General features: G+C 61.1%; 1 protein-coding gene and 1 long non-coding RNA gene across 6 annotated transcripts in view; one reads left to right on the forward strand and one right to left on the reverse strand.

Moving 5' to 3' along the window:
• PTPRE (protein tyrosine phosphatase receptor type E) overlaps positions 1-17,692 on the forward strand; it is a 103,135-nt gene that overhangs the window by 43,216 nt on the left and 42,227 nt on the right. Inside the window, exon 1 of one of the 5 annotated variants that reach the window (XM_036223555.1) lies at positions 9,778-10,336. The exons of the other annotated variants lie outside the window; for them this stretch is intronic. Within the exon in view, the coding sequence (XP_036079448.1) occupies positions 10,335-10,336 (2 nt within the window). The 5' untranslated portion in view covers positions 9,778-10,334. Of the gene's footprint in view, positions 1-9,777; positions 10,337-17,692 lie in introns of those variants that run through there. 5 annotated transcript variants of the gene reach the window in all.
• On the reverse strand, positions 2,303-4,332 carry LOC118603979. The gene is made up of 2 exons (XR_004951559.1): positions 3,723-4,332; positions 2,303-3,496 (listed from the first exon to the last, which is right to left on the reverse strand). It is a non-coding gene; the product is annotated as an uncharacterized LOC118603979 (long non-coding RNA).

The following is a 17,692-nucleotide window of genomic DNA, read 5'->3' on the forward strand; positions in this document are numbered from 1 at the left end:
CAGTTTTTCCCTGGTCCAGCTGGAACGAGGCGTCTTTTCAGCAGAGCCGCCCCGCTCCTGTTTTGCTCCCCACCCCCCCCCTTTCGTGTTTAGCATTTAAAAGTGAACTCGGGACCCGATACCCGGGTTCATACTGGTATTGATCGCCTGGTGTGACCAAAGCGCCTTCGAGAGGAGAAAGTCCGCTGCGACCCGGAGGGTGCTGGTGGCGCAGCAGCTGCGTAAAGCGACGGGACTTCAGGGCTAGAGTCTCCAGAAGGCGCAGAGCCGGGGCCCTGACGTGGGCTCCGGGCGCGTCGACGTCTCGTGGTGCCGCGGCCGAGGGCGTCGGCCAGCGGGGAGGATCACGTGACCCGTGACTCGCCTCGCTCAGCTCGGCTCATCGAAATACCGGAGGAGTGAAAGAAAAGGCCGAGCGTTTAGCTCAGACGCGACCTCGGAGCGCTGGCCCGCCGGCCTGGCGCCCCACGGCAGCCACAGCCCCCCACGGCCGCCGCGCATCCTCCCCGTCCGTCTGAATACACGCGATTTTCATCGTCCCCCCGGTTTTCTTCCTTGGCGTCGGTCCAAGTGGTCATCGTGGGGGAAAAAAGTAAATAAATAACCCAAAGGGGCAAAAGTGGAGAGAGAGGCCCAGCGTGCATTCCGCTGGGGCCGCCGAACCCCCGTGAACGCTCGCTCTGCCCCCCGGCTGGGCCCCATTGTCCCTGAGGGGACAGGCACCCTGTCCTGTGCTGGTTCTGGACCCGCAGAAAGATGCTCACGGCACACGATGCACAGTGCGTGCAGCACAGAAGCTTCCAGAACTCCCCGCGAGATTCGAGTGCTGTTTCCTTCCTTTCTTCGCTCTGTTTCTGGGCTTTCAGCAGCCTCCGCGGACTCCCTGGGTTTCCTTTCCGAGCGGAAAGCGTTTGTCCCAACGGCGAAGACGTTCTTCTCCCAGAGGCCGAGCGAGGCGCTGTCAGCAGCCGGAAGAACGCCCCTGGATCCGCGGGCGACAGACGGGCCGACCCCTCCCTGATTTCCATTTCCATTTCCCGCCGAGGAAAGTTTGGACATTCTTCCAAGAAGAACCCCTGAAGGAGCCCGTCGTGCAGCAGAGGCAGGAAGGTCGCAGCTTCCACGTCCCTCGTGAGCGGCTCTCCGTGGAGACCCCCGGCTCACCCCTGAGCTCCCGGCGGACCCGCTTTGGAGCTGGAATTCTTCTGGAAACCCTTTCGCGGCTGGCAGGCGAGCATGGCCTGGCGCGGGCCGGGACGGCACCCGGGCGCCGTCCCCGTGGGACAGGAGGTAAAGGGACGACTCTCCGAGCAGACCCTCCCTCGCCGTGTGGGATTTGCCTCGTGGTAGCTTGCTTTCACTGCCCGAGGGATTTAAAAACTAGGCGAGGGACCGTTGCCAGGAAGCTGTCAGTAGCCGAGGACTGGCCGGCGGCTCGGCCAGCTCTGTCCGGCCGTGTGCAGGAAATGTGGGTGGACGCTTCAGGAAACCGCTTTCGGCCACCCCAGCCCGGCCGGGGGGCGCCTGGGGCCGGCGGAGAGGGGAGAGGAGCTGTCTGCGTGGGGGCCGCTGGGCCTCGGGCCGGAGGGGTGACACGTCGAAATCCCACCCGTTTCAAGCTGGACCGTTCCTATTTTTAGCATCAAAACCTCCCTCTTAATTGTCCTTTAATGACCAGGTTTGCGACGTGACGTGTTAGTTAAAAATGACGCGCTGAATGAGGGGGCGGTCCCTGGGCAGCAGGGCAATGAGCTGGTGTTTGAGGGCCCACGTTGGGGGCCGCGGGGGGCAACGTGCCTGCCCGCAGGGCGCGCCGTGCAGGCACAGATGGCGTTGGCCGCGCAGGTCCAGGCCAGCTGCCTGAGGAGTGGCGGTCGTCACACTGGGTGAAGACGAGAAATGTACGGAACATGTTGGGTATGTGGATTAGAGAGAGATTTCTCAGACCCACCGGGCCACAGAATCAAGTACGGGTTCTGGTCCCAAATGGGGGGCACATGGCTCAATCCCCGTGTGCTATGGGAACTCGCCCCCAACTTCAGTCCCTCCCACCGGGGCTCGTCCCCATGTGCATTGGGACTCGGGGCCACAGGAGATTAGATGCGTTCTAGTCAAAACTCTCCAACCCGAAGTGACTTTTTAAGACCGTTTGTTATGAGGCAGACTTGAGTGTCCAGCATTTAAAACGTGGGATGAGGGACGTTTCCCGTGGAACTGCCACAGAGAACCGGGTCACACGCTGGGCGCTCCGAGCAGCTTCCTTCCTTGTTTCGAACAGAAGTGCGCGCAAGCAAAAACCAAACATGTTTGCATTATTTTATGGTGGGGGCTGACTGAATTCTAACAATTTGTTAAAAACGTGTTGACAGATTTCTAACAACTCTACCGAGATAGATTTGCTATTAGAATGGTGCAGTTTTGTGTTCAGGCACTACAGATATGCTTTTTTTTTTTTTTTAATTATTTTTAAAGCTACCACGTTACCATGTTGCTGCAGAGAAATTAATTTTTTAAAAATGTCATGTTGCTGGGAATTATTAGTCACAGAAACAGGACTTGACCTATTTCCTGTTTTGCCACAGAACTTAAATGCCTTATGCTGAAAACATAAGCTGTGTTTACGATAATGCCCCTGCATGTGGGGCGCTTTAGTTTACGGAGCACACTCACGGTCACTAGCTCGTTGGACCTCAGGGGTACCTGGAGGCGGTCTCAGTGTGCACGCTCACCTCCACCTCGGCGATGGGGAAATGGAGCCCAGGCAGGCTTGGGGGGGGGGCTGGCAGGGCGGCGGGAAGGGACCCTCAGCCGGCCCGTGTCCCCCTCCCCCCGCCCCCGAAAACCAGTGCTCACCACCACCTCCAAAGGGGAGGTGCAGACCTCCAAGGGAAAATAAAATTTTCCATTCTGGAAAAATATTATTCAAGGACTAGAGCACGTTAATAAATAAGAACACATCCCACGGATTCTGCAAACAGTTTGCCGGTGGATAATCATGTTTTGGAACGGTTTTCTGATCACTGGAGTTGGTCTTGGCCGGGGTCCCGAACCGTTTCCGCGTGTTATCTGCCGAGCGAATCCAGCGTCTAATCTCTCCTCGCACACTCGCCAGGTTTCCTTTCGACGCGGCCTGTAGTTTGCTCATTTGCTCACCCGGAGTTTATCAGCTGTCTCCTGCAGGCTCGGGACTGCGGTTGCTCGAGAAACGAAGTCGTAGATCTTAGTTTTGCTTCCATGCTCCACGCGGGAGCCTAGGAACGGGACAGACAGAATCGGAGCGGGTCGTAGAAAGCTGGATGATTTCGACACGTCCCGAGTCACAGCTCCTCTGTCAAGTCAAAGGCGGCGAGAATGTGCGAGAGGCTCTCCCAGTGACCTAGAGCGATGCTTCTCTGAGTCTTGAGTTAGCAGCAGAAATCACGGCGTGCCGGGCGCGGCTGGGGCCCGTGCTTTCTCTTCCCTCCTCTCTCATTTGTCCTTGCTCTCCCAGGGCCTTCTGAAAGGAGGGTTTTATTGATGGAAAGATGTTTTCAGAAGCGGCCTTTCTCTTTCCATGGGGTTGCTTATGTGCAGGAAGTAAAAGCCGGGACCCCGTGGGCTTCGACGTTAAAACGTCGGCAGAAGCGACGGTTGCTAAGGCAGAGGCGCTCGGCCCCCCAGAGAGCCGTTCCGGCAGATGGTTTTGGGGTGCGGGGGGTGGGGAGGGCGAGGGCTTGTTTTACCTGAGGAAGTGATTCACCGGGAAGGCAGAGCTCTTAATCTTGGCAGAAGCCATGGAAACCCCCGGGGCCCGCCTGCTCCCCTCGACGGGCCGGAGGGCGTGCGTGGCCACGATGAAGTTGGTCCTAAAGGCAGACGACCGGGCCGAGACCAAAGCCAGAGGCAGCGCTCTTTCCCAGACGCGCTTTTGGCCATTTCCAGCGTGAAGCCTGCCGCTCTGTTAGGCCGTTTCCCTTCGTGGGTGGATTCGCTTAATTTTTAATGAGTGATTCACTACCCCTGGCTGTCTGTTTTCCTCCTGTCGAGCTCAGGATTAACTCATGTTTCCTGTAAAAAAAAAAAAAAGATGCTTTTATATAACCTGAGCACCGTGGGACTCTGCGTGTCTGAGACGAGCTCCCGCGGTAACGGCCCCAGGAAGACATTTGCCCCCCGGGGCTCGCGGAAGCGGCAGCGACGACGCCCCGCGGCCGTGCCGGGCCTCGTTCAACAGCCGAACGTGTCTTTCCATAAAGAGGTTTTTTCCTGAAATTTGCGTCATTTTTTCTAAATAGTTTTTTGTTTTCTCTGTGTCAGAACAAGTCTGTCCTCTCGAGAAGCCTCGTGGTGGGCGTCGCTGCCGGAAACGGGCGCTGTGACCCCCTTCCAAACAGCGCGGGCCACGCTTGCTCCCCGCCCACCCGTTTGCTCCCAGCGCCTCGGTCCGCCCGGCTGGGGTCCGGCCACGCCGTCTGGTCGTCCTAGGCGCCGGGGCTGTTTAGCTCCCGTCTCGGGCTCGCCCCTTGCCACGCTGCCGGCACACACCTCCATCCTGCTCCTTCAGGTGGGTGAGGAGCACAGGCCACCGTCTGTCCAGTGACACGGCCCCTCCTGGCCTGAGCGCAGACCCGTGAGCCTGCGGACGAGCAGTCGAAGCCGTGCCCTCCACCCAGCACCCGGGCCCCCAGCACGAGGTCAGCGCGTGCTGGCAGGTGCGCCCGCAGACACCACAGAGGTCCCGAGGTGGCAGGAGACGGTGCAAACCAGAGCACAGCAAAGGACGACCTGGGGGGCGGCGGTGACCGCTCAGTGGGCTCCATCTAGTACAAACGACAGGACCAGGAAAGAAGCAGAGGACGGGCCTGGCCGGGGGGTCCGGAGGCCAGACGTCCCTCCTCGCCGGCTGTGTGGCTTTCTTTAATCAAGTCGCTCACCTCCTAAGGGAACCCGTCCCCACAGCCGCCCGCCCCTGCAAGGCTCCCGAGTCCTGTCCATTCCAGAGGCGACCCCAGAAGGAATGGGGTCGGGGGCGGTTCCAGCACAGAGCTAACAGCCCAGGGGGTCGTCTGTGTGTGAGTCGAGGACACCAGGAAGTCCCAGGGGCGGCGGATGGGGCGGTGGCTTTTCTTCCCGGGCGATCTGGTTCTCAGCCTCTTAGGCCCGGGCTCGGGGCTTCCTTGAGCTGAGTTTTCCTGGAGAAGGGGGGCCCCCCTTCATGCTGCCGCCGCTGTCCCGGGCCCGGCGGGGCTCAGGAAATCCCGGCCTCGCTTCTCTCCAAGTTCCTTAAATCCACAGGAGAAATACTTTTCTGCAAGGATGTGGTTAAAAGAGAATTAAATACTAACCTTGGGAAACGAAAGTCAAATTTAAAGAGCGGCCTTAACGATACAGAGCTATGAGCCCAGCTACAGAAAAGGCCTGTTTTTTCAAACCCCTATTCTCTGCTTTGTCCGTGATTTATATCGTGTGTGACACCTGACTTGGAATCACTGCTCGGTCGGATCCTTGCAGAGGGAGACTGCAGTCGGTTTGGCTCCCGGCCTGCCTGTGGCACGTGGGGGCATGTCAGCGCCCGGGGCCAGCGGGTGCCCCAGCTGGCTTTGAGTCCCCAGTGGGCGCCTGCACCCAGCCAACCTCAGAGCTTCGTGCGCGGTGACAGATGAGTGTATGGGCGAGCGCTTGGAGCAGGGCGGCCAAGCCGGCAGGAAGGCGGCTCTGTCTCTGTGGTCTGCACGGGGCCTGGCACAGCACTTAGCAGGAACCAGGCCGGCTGCACGGAGCGCGGGATTGCTTGCTCCGAGGAGCGGGCCGAGGGCTTTCCCCCGTCCACTGTGGCGACTCTTTGGACCTATCACGGCATCGTTTGTCTGTTTGGTTTTAACCTGTTTAACGCCATGCTTCCTGGGGTAGGGGGACACTCTCGGGCAGTGCAGACCCTCTTGGATGCTGGGACCCTTCACCCTGCGGGTGGAGTGTGCCTATCGGGGCCCAGGAAGTGGACGGTCAAGACCGCGTCCTGGAGGGGTGGCAGGAGGCACACCAGGTGTGGGTCGAGGCTCCGAGCCCCGGGGCAGTGGGCCGCCGCCCTGACGGACCGCACTTTCAAACAGGAATTCAGAGAGAAAATTGTCTACACGCTGCGAGACAGCGGCCTGAGAGCGTTTAGCCCCGGGCCCCACGCCCCCGCCTGGCACCCCGGAGGCCGCCCCGGCCTGAGACGTGACGGCCGAGCCGGGGACCGTCCACCCGGGGCTTTGCAGTGCGGGCCTTCCTTCCCACGGGAGCACGACCCGTTTCTAGCTAGAGCTTCAGTTCCCCTGACCCTGTCACTACTTTCCGAAAAGTTCTTCCACCCCTGCCTACCCTCCCCCATCTGCTTCGCCGTCTTTGGGTTGTCACGAAAACACTATTTCTCCGCGCTCTCTGCCCCTGGGATGGGGGCCGTGCAGCCGGGGGGACCTTCCGCCTGCACCCAGGTGCTGGCATGATGGGTGGACGAACATTTACTAAAGCTCCGTATGCTGCCCCACGGGCCTGTAGAGGGAAAGAAGAAGGGAGGGAGGGAGGGAGGGAAAGGAGAAGAGAGAGAGAGGAAGGAAGAAAGGAAGGAAGAAAGAGAAAGCGAAAGGGAGCTGGCCTGCAGCACCCCGAGCCTCTCGGGGAGTGTCCGGTGACTCTCTCTGCCAGTGCCAGTCTGGCTTGGGGAATTCCTCTCCCGGATGAGGCCGAGTCCAAGTTTGTTTTGCTTCATGTTCGTGGCCATCCAGGCGGATGTCCAAGGGGCGTGTTGGTCCTTCTGACTCACTCTCTGAATCCGGGGGGAGCTGCATTCCAGGTCTACGCTGGCTCCCAGACTAGACCAGAACTATACATTCCAGCTGAATTTGGGGTTCCGATGGTGGTTCCCTTTCCACCTGCTCCCCCTGAAGGAGTCCTAAGAACCGAGGGAGTGCCCACCAATCAAAGCCGCCTGCTAGCTTTGAGATGCCGTGTCTTGGGAAGGGCTATGTTCTAAATCAGTTAAGGGTATAGCCTAAGATGAACCCTGTTATCGACTATGGGTTTACACACCAAGAAGGATGCACCTGACATCTGACCTCAGCCCATCCCATGGGACCACATTCCATCAGGACAGAGCAGTGACAACTCTCCCCGCCCCCCCAAACCCCCTGCGCTCCCCCAGACACGGGATGGTCCTAGTCTTCAGGCTCCCCCTGCACAGATCTGAGATGGGGGAACCCAGGGTTACTGCTCCTGCCGCATGGTGTTCTGAGGACGAGGACGAGGGGACTCCGCGAGGCACCACGTCTCCTCGTGAGACAAAGCCACCTGCCCGGTTAAGGAGGGGAGCACGTTGCTCGGGCGTCCGCCGGGCCGCGCAGCCTGGCTTGCTCGCTCTTCCTCCACCCACGTCCCTGGAGATCACCGTGTGCTTTGCTTCTTGCTAAACTGGTCCGCAGCCCGGGCACCTAGGAGGAGGCGTGGGACAGCCCGCGGGGACAGCCTCTGCCGCTGGGAGCTTCTGAGAGGAGGCGGAGCAGAGCCCGTCGCCCGGGTCACAGGGTCGGCGAGGGCCTCGTGAGCCGCGAGGGTCACGGTGCCTCCGCTCTTGTGGGTAGAACAGTGGCGTGGTGGCTCCCCGCGTCCGGACGTGATGCTCTCTGCGAGGAGAGGCTGCAGAGGCACCGGAAGCTCGCCTGCCCGAGATCCGGAAGGTTGTGACCAAGCCAAAGCCACTGCGAATCCCGCGTCCCAGTCCTGCCGTGGCGTGGGTCGGCGCAGGCCGGCGCGACTTGCTTTGCATATTCCCTGCATTTTCCTCAGTCGCCCAGGTCGTCTGTTTTCCCGGGACCTGGACAGTGAGGTACTGATAGTGCAGCTCGCTGCGGGAGGCGGAGAAAGGGCCCCGGGCGCCGGGAGCTCTCGGTGTCCGGCATGGGCCCGCCCTCGCCCGCCTCGCTCATCAGACCCCGGAGCCGTCCTGAGCCCTGGACCTACCAGCCGCCGCCGCCGTCCAGGCCTGTGCTGTGCCTGAGGCCACACAGCTCATTTATGCGCTCATGCGCCGGACGGGGACTTCGGTCATTCTTCTCGGCACGTCGGACCCGCCGTGGACCACAGGTCCTCGTCTTAGACGCCGCTTTGATTGATTGATTTAAAACAAATCCCTTCCTAGGACACGGACTCTCGGCTGGCGTTGGTAGGCGGGCCATGCCTCAGCTTTCGGGGACCCGTATGACCTGGGCAGAGCCGTCTGTCTCCCTTCCGAAGTGGAGGCGGTCAGCGCGTGGCAGCCCGCCTCCCGGAACTCAGGCGATCACGGGCACCCGATGGGTGCCTGACAACTAACGAGGCCCGTGCCTCCCGGGGCCTCTATTTAAAGGACTTTGATGGGTCCCGGAGGCCCCTAAATTCTCAGGGTTCTCGCGTCCAGAATAGCCACGGAATTATCCAGCTGGTGCTCAGCCAATGGCCCCGGGCCTGCTGGGAGCACTGGAAGTGGACAGTGCCCAAGGCTTTCTGTGGCTTCACAAACAGCTTCGTGCAATAGACGGTTCTCAGCACGCACGTGAAAACCTTGTCCTCCAGGGGCGCGGCCATCCTCAATGAACTCTTCTGGGAGGCGTAACCGGCGCCTAAATCGGGCGTCGCTTGGAGTTGGCGGCGTGTTTGCCGAGCAGCAAAGGAAAATGATCAGGTCAGGAACCGAGTCGTCCTCACGCGCCTCGTTCGGGGTTCGGCCGTGTTCACACTCAGGCCGCACACGCACGCACACCGGAAGAACTCCCAGACCCCCTCGGGCTAAGCGGATTTGACCTCCGTTTCTAACACGTGCATGAGCACGGAGCGGGGAGCCGCCGGCGGGTGTGCGGGAGCCCGACGTCTCCGGGAAGTTACACGTCGCGGACATCCTTGTTTCCGGAAAGCAGCGTGATGCACTTTTCATTTCGGGGTGACGTAAAGTCTGCGTGTTGTTCCCGGCGTGGACGTGGAGCCGTGAATGACGCCTGAGTCTTTGGAAGGGAGGGGCGTCGGCCGAGGAGGACCGGCAGTGCCGGAAGCTTCCATTGCTCGGCGTCATATGACTTCACCCACGTGTCGCCGAAGGCCGTGAGGTGGGCCGAAGACACCCATCCGTGTGACAGCGCACAGGGGGTGGGAATCTCAAGGCCTGTGCGTTTAAAATAATCCCTTCTTCCGCCCTAGGAAGGAAGCGCCTGGGAGAGGACCCGGGGCGGGTCCGGCCGCGTGCCGCGCACCAGCGGCCGGAGCGTGAGCGGAGGCGGCGGGGACCCCGTTTTCCCGGCGTCGTGCTCACCTCAGGTTCTCGTTACTTCAGCGCGCCCGGGGCGCTCACCGTGGGGTCTCCAGCTGGAGCGTCTCCTTCAGGACGTTTTTCCATCTGGGGCGCCCCCGGTTTTCGCGGTGTGGCCTCAGCCTGGAAGCCGTCCCCGGAGTCGTCCGTCCAGCGCGCGGCCCCCGCCGCCTTTCACGTCAGCGGCCGGGCTCGCGCGGGCGCCGCTCCTCCTGGGGAGGCCGCGGGGAGCGGACACGCAGCCGGGGGCCCTGCGCCCGCGGGCCACCGCGGAGTCCCACGCAGCCCTCGGCTCCCTGGGCAGTGGGCGTTGCAGGAAGCGCGGCCGATCGCTGCGGCAGCCCGGGCGTCGGGGCCCCCACAGCGCTCTGTTCTGTGCGGGGAGAATTCCTTCTCTGTTCCTACAACAACGACCCTTCTCATCGTCCAGCTTGGCCAGTCTTAATAGTTTCGTAGCCAAAAAAAAAAAAAAAAAAAAGAAGAAGAAGAAAATGAAAGCAAAAAAGCAAACTAAGATGGGGACAGAGAAGAGGACCGGACCGCGCCGGTCACGCGGCCCCGAGCTCAGGGTCCCTGGACGAAGTGGGGCCGGACTTGGAGTTCAGCTTTTCCTTGCCGTTCGGCTCTAGTAAATCGGCTGCTTCCCACGCAGCGGCCGTTGCGGTCCGAGCCGGGGCGCATCGTCACTTTTCATGACGCTGTCTGGTCGGGCCCGAGCCAGCTCTCAAGACCACGTGCAGTAGGAGCCGACCGCCGGCCCCGAGTGCCCAGGTAAACTCGCGCCTGCTCAGCAGGGGAAGCAGCGAAGTCCGTGTGCTCGCACGGAGGCCCCCGCCAGCCACCCAAGGTCACCTCCCAGGCCCTTCCTCTGCCGTGAAGCTGCTACGGGGCGGGCACCTGCGCACCTGAAGTTCAAGGCGAATGTAGCGCCTGAGGCGTCCATCCCCGAGGAAACCAGGGCTCGAAGACTGAACTATTCGCCTTACTAATATTCGCCTTTTTAAAGACAGACTTTGCAGATTCCAGACCTCAGGAATTAATGTAAGTACACGCGTGTGTGTGTGTGTGTGCACGCGTGCGTGTGTGTACACACGTTGCAGATAAGAGCAAGACAGGAGACGCACAAATGGGACGGCTAAGCCGTTGCCTCGAGGAGGAGTGCGGCAGAGTGTCGAGTCTCGTGTAAGTCCTCGTTGCTGGTCCAGACTTTTGCTTCTTAAATAGCATTTCTCAAGTCCCTGGAGATAGTAAGGAATCTCCTCTCGGACGAGCGAGGGGAGTAAGCGAGGGTATTGTAAGACGCGGCTCGTCCGTGCTGTGAATCCTTCCCCGCACGTCGACGCGAGCCGCCGCGGACACTTCCAGCGCGCGCGCCCGCCACCGCCGCGAGACGAGGCTCAGGGTTCGGTTACGTTTTGCACAGCCGGGTATTCGTTTCGGGAAACCCCGTGCCACGTGAAATGAATGGTCTGATTTAAGCGTGTGCCGTGACTGCGACGGGGAGCAGCCCCACACGCGGCGGCCATGCTGCAGCGTCACCATGGCAACCAGTGGACCTAACGGGGCCCCTTTGGGAGAGAGGGAAATCGCAAATCCTGTTGCGGGCGAGTAGCACTGGCTGTCTGCAGCAGAGACGGGTTTCCGCGATTGTTTCAGAAATTCCTCATCAACAGAAAATGAATGAGCAGTGGCGTTGGCGGAAAAGAAAGGGATTTGCAGACCACTAAGGGGACACCCCGCGTCACCCAGGCAGGGAAGGCAGTGCTCGGGGACGCCGATGATGGAAAGGCCCGAGCATGCTGTCCAGATGCCCCTCCAGCGGCTGCGCCAAGCCCGGTCGCCGGCCCCGGCCCCTGCCGCAGAGTCTGCACCTCTCGGAATGCTGCCGAGTTTGTCTTTATCAGAAGCAGAAACAGTTGGGCGTGAAACGGCACAGGGTGACGCTGTGACCCTCTAGCGCAGCCTCGGCCCGCAGAACGTCCTCAGCAGGCAGAGCGCACGTGCGAAGTCTCAGGACCATCTGAGGGTGACAGCCGGGCCTGGTCCTGGGAGTGGTGATAACATTAACGAGTAAGACCTCGCGGCCAGCCAGGCTCCAGGCCGCGTGCCGCGTCGGGCATTTATGTCGGGGCTCCTTCTGAAACCGGGGAGGCCGTGTGGAGCTGCCCGCGCACGCCCGTGAGCCTGCACCGATGACCGCGTCCCCCGGGAAGGACGCCTCCCTCTGGGGCTGCCCCGTCGCTGGGAATGCGGCTCGACCCGTGGCGTGCGAAATGCGGAAGCTCTGGCAGAAGTCCTTTGTCAGAAGAGAAGGAGAACTCGGTAAGGGCAGGCGGGGCGTCCACGTTTCGGATGACAGACAGAAAGCGGAACCTCCGGGTGCATTTCCCCTTTTTGTTTTAGGAAGCACTGTCGAAAAAAAAATAGCAGACGTTTTTGATATGAGCTGTGTGCTTTTCGACACAGCATCACGCCGGAACAGAGAGAGAACTGTTTCAGCCGAGTGGAAAGCTCCAGAGTAAAAGGACTTTATCTGTGAACCGCCTTTGGGGGAGGCGCTGACGACAGGCGCCCCTCGCTTTGTCTTCCTTTCGGGTCGCGCGTCGGGTTCGCTTTGCCCCGAAAGCCTCCTTTGGATGTGTGACGGGAACGTAACCTGCGTCTGAAGATTAAACCTAGAGCTCGGGGGAGTCACAGTCACGGCTGCACCTTGCCCTTCGCCCTCCCTGCGGGCCGTGGCCCCGTGCGCCCCGGGTGCCAGGTGGTCCCCCTTTCTCTCCTCATCTCCTGCTGGGCGCGGTACACCCAGGTCCGGATCGGCAGCCCGGCCAGGACTGCCGACACCACACCCAGCCCCCGGCTCGCGCGGCTCCCAGTGGCCGGCCTGGGCTCGATGCCGCCTTTCTCACGGATTTATTTGAAACTTAAAAAAAAAAAAAAAAGTTACTCTGCTTTCGCCGATCAGAAATCGATTGTCGATTATTTATTTCAGCGAGAGATGAGCCATCTCTCCTGCTGGATTCGTGGCCCTGGTGTCTGTCTGAGGACAGTGTCTGAGGACTGGCAGCCGCTAGCCTCAGAAGGAGAATCACGAAGGAACCAGCCGCGTAAACGATGCGTGGCCTCGCACGCCCGCAGCCCGCGTGGGCGTGTGCAGGTGGCCAGCCGGGGAGGCGCAGAGCCCTGGGCATGGGCTGGGCCGAGCGGACCGCCCGGGGCCGCCCAGAACGCGGTGCTCTGTGTGTCTGCAGAATACAGAGGTGAAAGGGACAGTCCAGAATGTTCCCTCCGTCGTTGGTTTAGGGCGTGAGGAGAGTGAATTTTCCAGCAACTTTTAAGGTTTAAGATCTGATGTTGCGCGTCACTGGTCGTTTGGAGCGGCCACAGGGGCCCTGCCCTCTGACCGGCGTGCGCGTGAGCTTGCGCCGCCCGTTTGCGAGGCAGAACTTGCCTGTAGGTGCTGGTCCCGCGGGTCCGTGCACGTGATTGACACCAGTCATGTGCCTCGGTGTCCCTGAAAGTGCTATTTGACAAATGAGAACTTTTCTCTTTCACTTAAAATACGATAACTGAACATTCTTTAATCACAGAGAACACGCTCGAAATGTCGGACATGCATCTTTCCACGAACGTGGAAATTATAAAGGCATTTTGGGAACATTTGACATGAAAGCTGACTCACTCATCGCCTGAAACCTCACAGAATCGTGGTGGAGAGAGAGGCTTCGTCTTGCCGCCTTTTTCTTCCCTTCCTTCCTTCTTCCTTCCTTCCTTCCTTCCTTCTTCCTTCCTTCCTTTCTTCCTCCTTCCTCCCTCCCTCCCTCCCTCCCTCCCTCCTTCCCTCCCTCCCTCCCTCCCTCCCTCCCTCCCTCCTTCCTTCCACAGTCTGCCGTGGCCGAAGGCTGTGTTGTATCAAACGGCACGTTCTCCCACAGACTGTGTATTTGGTAAGTGCTCGAATCACCCTTCAGGTGCCAACGTTCGTACGTGGGTAACTCAGACGCGGCTCACCTAGGAATTATTTTCGGTACCTATGGTGAGAACAGCTTCCTGCTGAGAGAGTCGTGAGATTGCATCGGAAGAGGTGGCTCATTTAAATCAGCGCCGTTGGGCATACAGGCGTGGCACCTGGCTCGCGGTTCAAAGCCGGACCGTGACGCTCGTCGCGGTGATAGTGTAAGAAAGGAAAAAGCAAAGCGTGACAGCAGCGTGTGGTGTCAGGGAGCGGCCGTTAAGTGCACGAGGACCGGGAACAGCTCGGAACCGGAAAGCCCGTCGCGCTCCGTGGTCCGCGGCGGTTTGCGCGTGGGCTCGGGCTGCTGGCGGTCTGCCAGACTTAAAATTAGAGCCGCAGGAACGAGACCCGACTTAATTAGTGTAAATGTCGCTGCGTAACTTCTAATAACAAGTGTGATTTGCGGTGCGTGCTCGCCATGTAATTTGGCACAATGGGACCCTCAACACGTAAGATTAGTATTTAATCGGAGACATGATTCGTGCGGGGAGGGGGGGACAGTGGAGCCCGGAAGCCTGCGCAGGCGCCCGCGGGCCCCCCAGGATATCCCGCCGGCGCCCGCTGCCCCGCACCCCAGGGCGCCTGCCCCGGCCCCCAGAGGACACGGCGGCGTCTACCACGCCGTGTGACACCGGCGAGCTCCCGGACTGCTTGGGTTTCAATTTAGGCTCTGCCGCGTGGCCAGCTGTGCGGCCTTGGGCGGGCGACTTAACCTCTCTGTGTGGCAGGTGTGACGAGAGCCTCGTACCGTCGCAGGGAGTCGCTGTGAGAGGGTCAGGTGTGTTTACGTGTCAGTGCGTGGACCAGTGTCCACGACCAAAGCTGCGCCCTATGAATGTTGCCGTGGTGATCAGCGTCAGCACCGACCCCCGCCACTCGCCCACCAGCTTCTACGGGCGCATGTGCTGCTGCCCAGCCGAGCGTCCTGGATCTCGGCGCTGACTCGCGGCTGGCACTTGGAGCTTACTGTCCCCCATGCCACCCACGACTCGCACTGGGGGGGTGGGCAGCTCCCCGGGCACCCCAGAAGAAGGCAGCCGGCCCGACGCCTGGAGGCCTACCTCTGAGAGGCCCTGCTGACTGCGCCCTCTGCCTGCCTCCCTCCCTCAGGGCCTCTGGAAGGTGGGGGTACAGTAGCCGGGGTCCGGGGCTCTCTATCGGCCTGAAATAGCCTCATTTCAGTGGAGACAAATCTGAGTGGTTCTTAGCAAAAGTTTCAGGAGCCGGGGATAAGGTTAGAGATGTTAAACCCAGCTCCACCACTGCCGAATCAAGTCGATCGATCTCCTCTTTCCCCGGTAGCCTGGGGGGTTCTGGGATTGGGGGGGTGGGCGGCTACCCCATGGAGACAGCCAGCCGGACAGGCGGGATGCGAGGGTCCGTCCCGCGGTCTCGTGACGGGAACGGCCCGCCTGCCGGTGTTCGTCTCAGCTTGCGTGGGCCCAGGTGACGTCTTCATAGGACTTTCTGTCCTGATACCTGCCGCCGGCCAGGTGTGAGAAGGAGACGGAGCAGGAGGAGACACGGGAGCGTGGGCTGGAAGTTTCTGGTTCTTTCTCAGAACCAGGCGAACACTCCCGGAAGCACAGCTCGTCCTCGGCCGGGCGCAGTCTGCACCCCTGGGGCACTCACGCGTCCAGCCACCGCGCCAGCTCGCAGGCCCCGTGTGGGTGCCGTGCGCGGCCCCAGGCCCCGGAGGTGCCGGACAGGGAGGCGGGGGTTCTGGTCCAGCTGACGCCGGGCGCTTCATGTGTCCTCTGCGGGTCTTGCCAGGATGTGCCTTCCCTGTCTGGGATGGCTCGGGAAGTCCCTGCGGGAGGCCCAGCTGCAGCGCCACCTCCCGCGGTGGGCCCCCACTGCAGGCTGACAGAAGCGGCCGTCCGCGAGGCAGAGTGTCCCGGCAGGGTCTGGGGTGTCCAGCAGAGAGCCTGGGCACGGCCACGGCTCCCTGCACGCTGCTGTGTGTGTGAACGGGACACCTCTCACTGTCCCGGGACCGTCCCTCAGAACTCCAGCCTAAAATTACAGAAAGAAAACCGATTCCGTAGCTTCTCCGTTGTTTGCCTGTGTGCGAGACATATCGTAGAGTATTTGTTCACGTTCCAGAAGAGGTGTGAAGGGCTTTCCCCTTACCTGCCCAGGGGCTGGGCCGGGACCCGGGTTCACTCATGTTGCAGCCTCGAAGAAGGAATAACCTGCCCGAGGTCACACAGCAAGTGGGCCAGAGCTCGGTCGCCCTGGACCGGCGGCCGTGGTGGCCCAGGCTCTGTCCAGCATCCATGCTGCTGTGGGAACGATGCTGTGGGACAGTGGCTGTTGTGGGAAGGATGCTGAGGGGAAGTCAGTGACCTGGGGTCTCCAGGCAGGATGCCCCGCCTCCGTCACTGTCTCAAGGCCACTGACCAGAAGAGAGGTTCGTTTGGCGTAATGCCGCTGGTCAGGAGTCACACCGAGACGATGGGACTTCGCTCCTGGTTGAGAACGGTGACCTAGCTTCTGCGTCTCTGCCAGTCAGGTGGACGTTTAGCTGGTCTCAGGCCCTGGCAGTTTTGGGAGAGAAAGAAGAAGCTGCTGATAATCACTCTGGGTGATGGGTATGACCCGAGGCCGTCCGGGGCCGGCGGGGTAGTGGTCTCTCTGTTCACAGGGATGAGACCGCCCTTCCCTCCACGCGGTCATTCACTGGGCAGGCCCTCTCTCTGGGCAGCCCCGATGTGCTGGGCCCTGGGCTGTACCCCCAGCCCCACCGTTGTAGCCTTCTGCACATCTGGCCTCGCTCGCCCACGGTCTCGAGCCAGTGCTCACGCCCCATTCTGCAGGTGAGACAACACCTGAGCTCTCACGCACAGAAAGTGGCTGAGCCACGGGACCCCCCCCCCCCAGACAGGAGAGCCAGGCTGCGGCTTGGCGTGGGGAGCTGACATTTCTCCTCTGAGGGGTGACAACGCTGCTCCCCTCCCTGGGGCACAGGTCCTGTCCCCTCACGGGGGAAAGGCCATGCTGTCCCCCGCCCGGCGGCTTTCCGTGGGGACCCCCTCTTCCTGCTCCCCACCCCTCCCGGCTCTTTCTCTCTCCTCCTGCTTCCCCCCGACTTAGGTCCCTGAACCAAACATCAAAGCCCAGCTGTTCTCATCGGATGTTTACTACATAACCGATAGGCAGGCCGCGGGCCAGCGGGCCTGGAAGTCCTCTGTCTTCATCAGCGGCCACCTCTGCCCCAAACACTGCGTTACTGGCACATTCGAGCTGTAGGGTCCAGTAATCAACGGGAGCATGTGCGGAAGAATTACGGCTGCAGGCACAAAGCCAGCTTCCTGGCCCCGGCGCTGCGTGATTTATAGTCTCTCCCTCTTGTCTCCTGCCGGCTAATGGGCCCGTTCTGGGGAATTCGGAGGCATCGTGTTGTGCTAGATCCTAGGTAATCGCTCAGCGTCGTGAGTGGGGAGGGACATCCTTAGAGAACGGGTGTTCGTCCGGGCCGCGGTGGCGTCGTTATTTGCGGGGAAGGCAGGTGCCAGACACCGCGTTTCTGCAGCGACCCTGAGCGATGCGGGCGGGCGACGCCGGCTCGGCTGGAGGCGGGACTTGGGGACGTTCTGCGCTCTGGCCTGGGAGCCTCGCGGGCTGAGCGGCCGGTTCCGCGGCTTCCCCGGCCGCGCCACCTGCTGGTCGTCTGTGGTATCGCGCCCGGGTGTCCAGCGACGGCGCATGCGTGGAGACACCGGCCCGGCCCGCCCTGCCCCGCGTCAGCTGCATCCCTGATGCTTCCAAATTCCGGTGCGAGTTGAGCCCATGAAACGAAGCGTGAAGTTATAATACTTTCATCACTTGAAGTCCCCTGCTTGGACACTCCTGCCACTCTGCTTTCTCTAACACCCTGCTCGTTATCATACCTGTCTGCCGCGTTGGGCTGTGAGCCTCCTGGGCGCACCCTGCATCCCCGAGGGAGCCGCTGGCTGGTTCCCGGCCCAAGCTGGGACCCGGCAGCTATGGACCCGTCAGACGCACCAGTGCAGAGGTGGCATCCTGAACCTCAGAGATGTGGCTGTCACTGTCCCCCGCTCCCCAGCTTAGAGCAGAACCTGGGCCAGAGAGTCCTCCTGTGTCCCCACAGACCCTGACGTGCGGGCACTGGGCCCCCAGGTCACAGAGGAGAAAAGTCTCCTCTGAGAGGCGAGAGACTTGCCGAGAAGGTGGAGGGGCCCAGCTGTGCGCCCACGTCCACCCCGGCCGCCTCCCGGAGCCTCTAGTCCGCTGCAAGGGCTATTCCAGGACAGCAAAATGCGCTGAGCACAGTTCTGAAGTCATGGTCACTCAGGGCCATAAACCCAGCTTCTCGCCCTCTGCCGGTGAGAGCAGACACAGCGTCCCAGGGGCCCAGA

Source organism: Rousettus aegyptiacus, unplaced genomic scaffold, assembly GCF_014176215.1.
Source record: "Rousettus aegyptiacus isolate mRouAeg1 unplaced genomic scaffold, mRouAeg1.p scaffold_m13_p_6, whole genome shotgun sequence".
In the NCBI taxonomy this organism is placed as follows: Eukaryota; Metazoa; Chordata; class Mammalia; order Chiroptera; family Pteropodidae; genus Rousettus; species Rousettus aegyptiacus.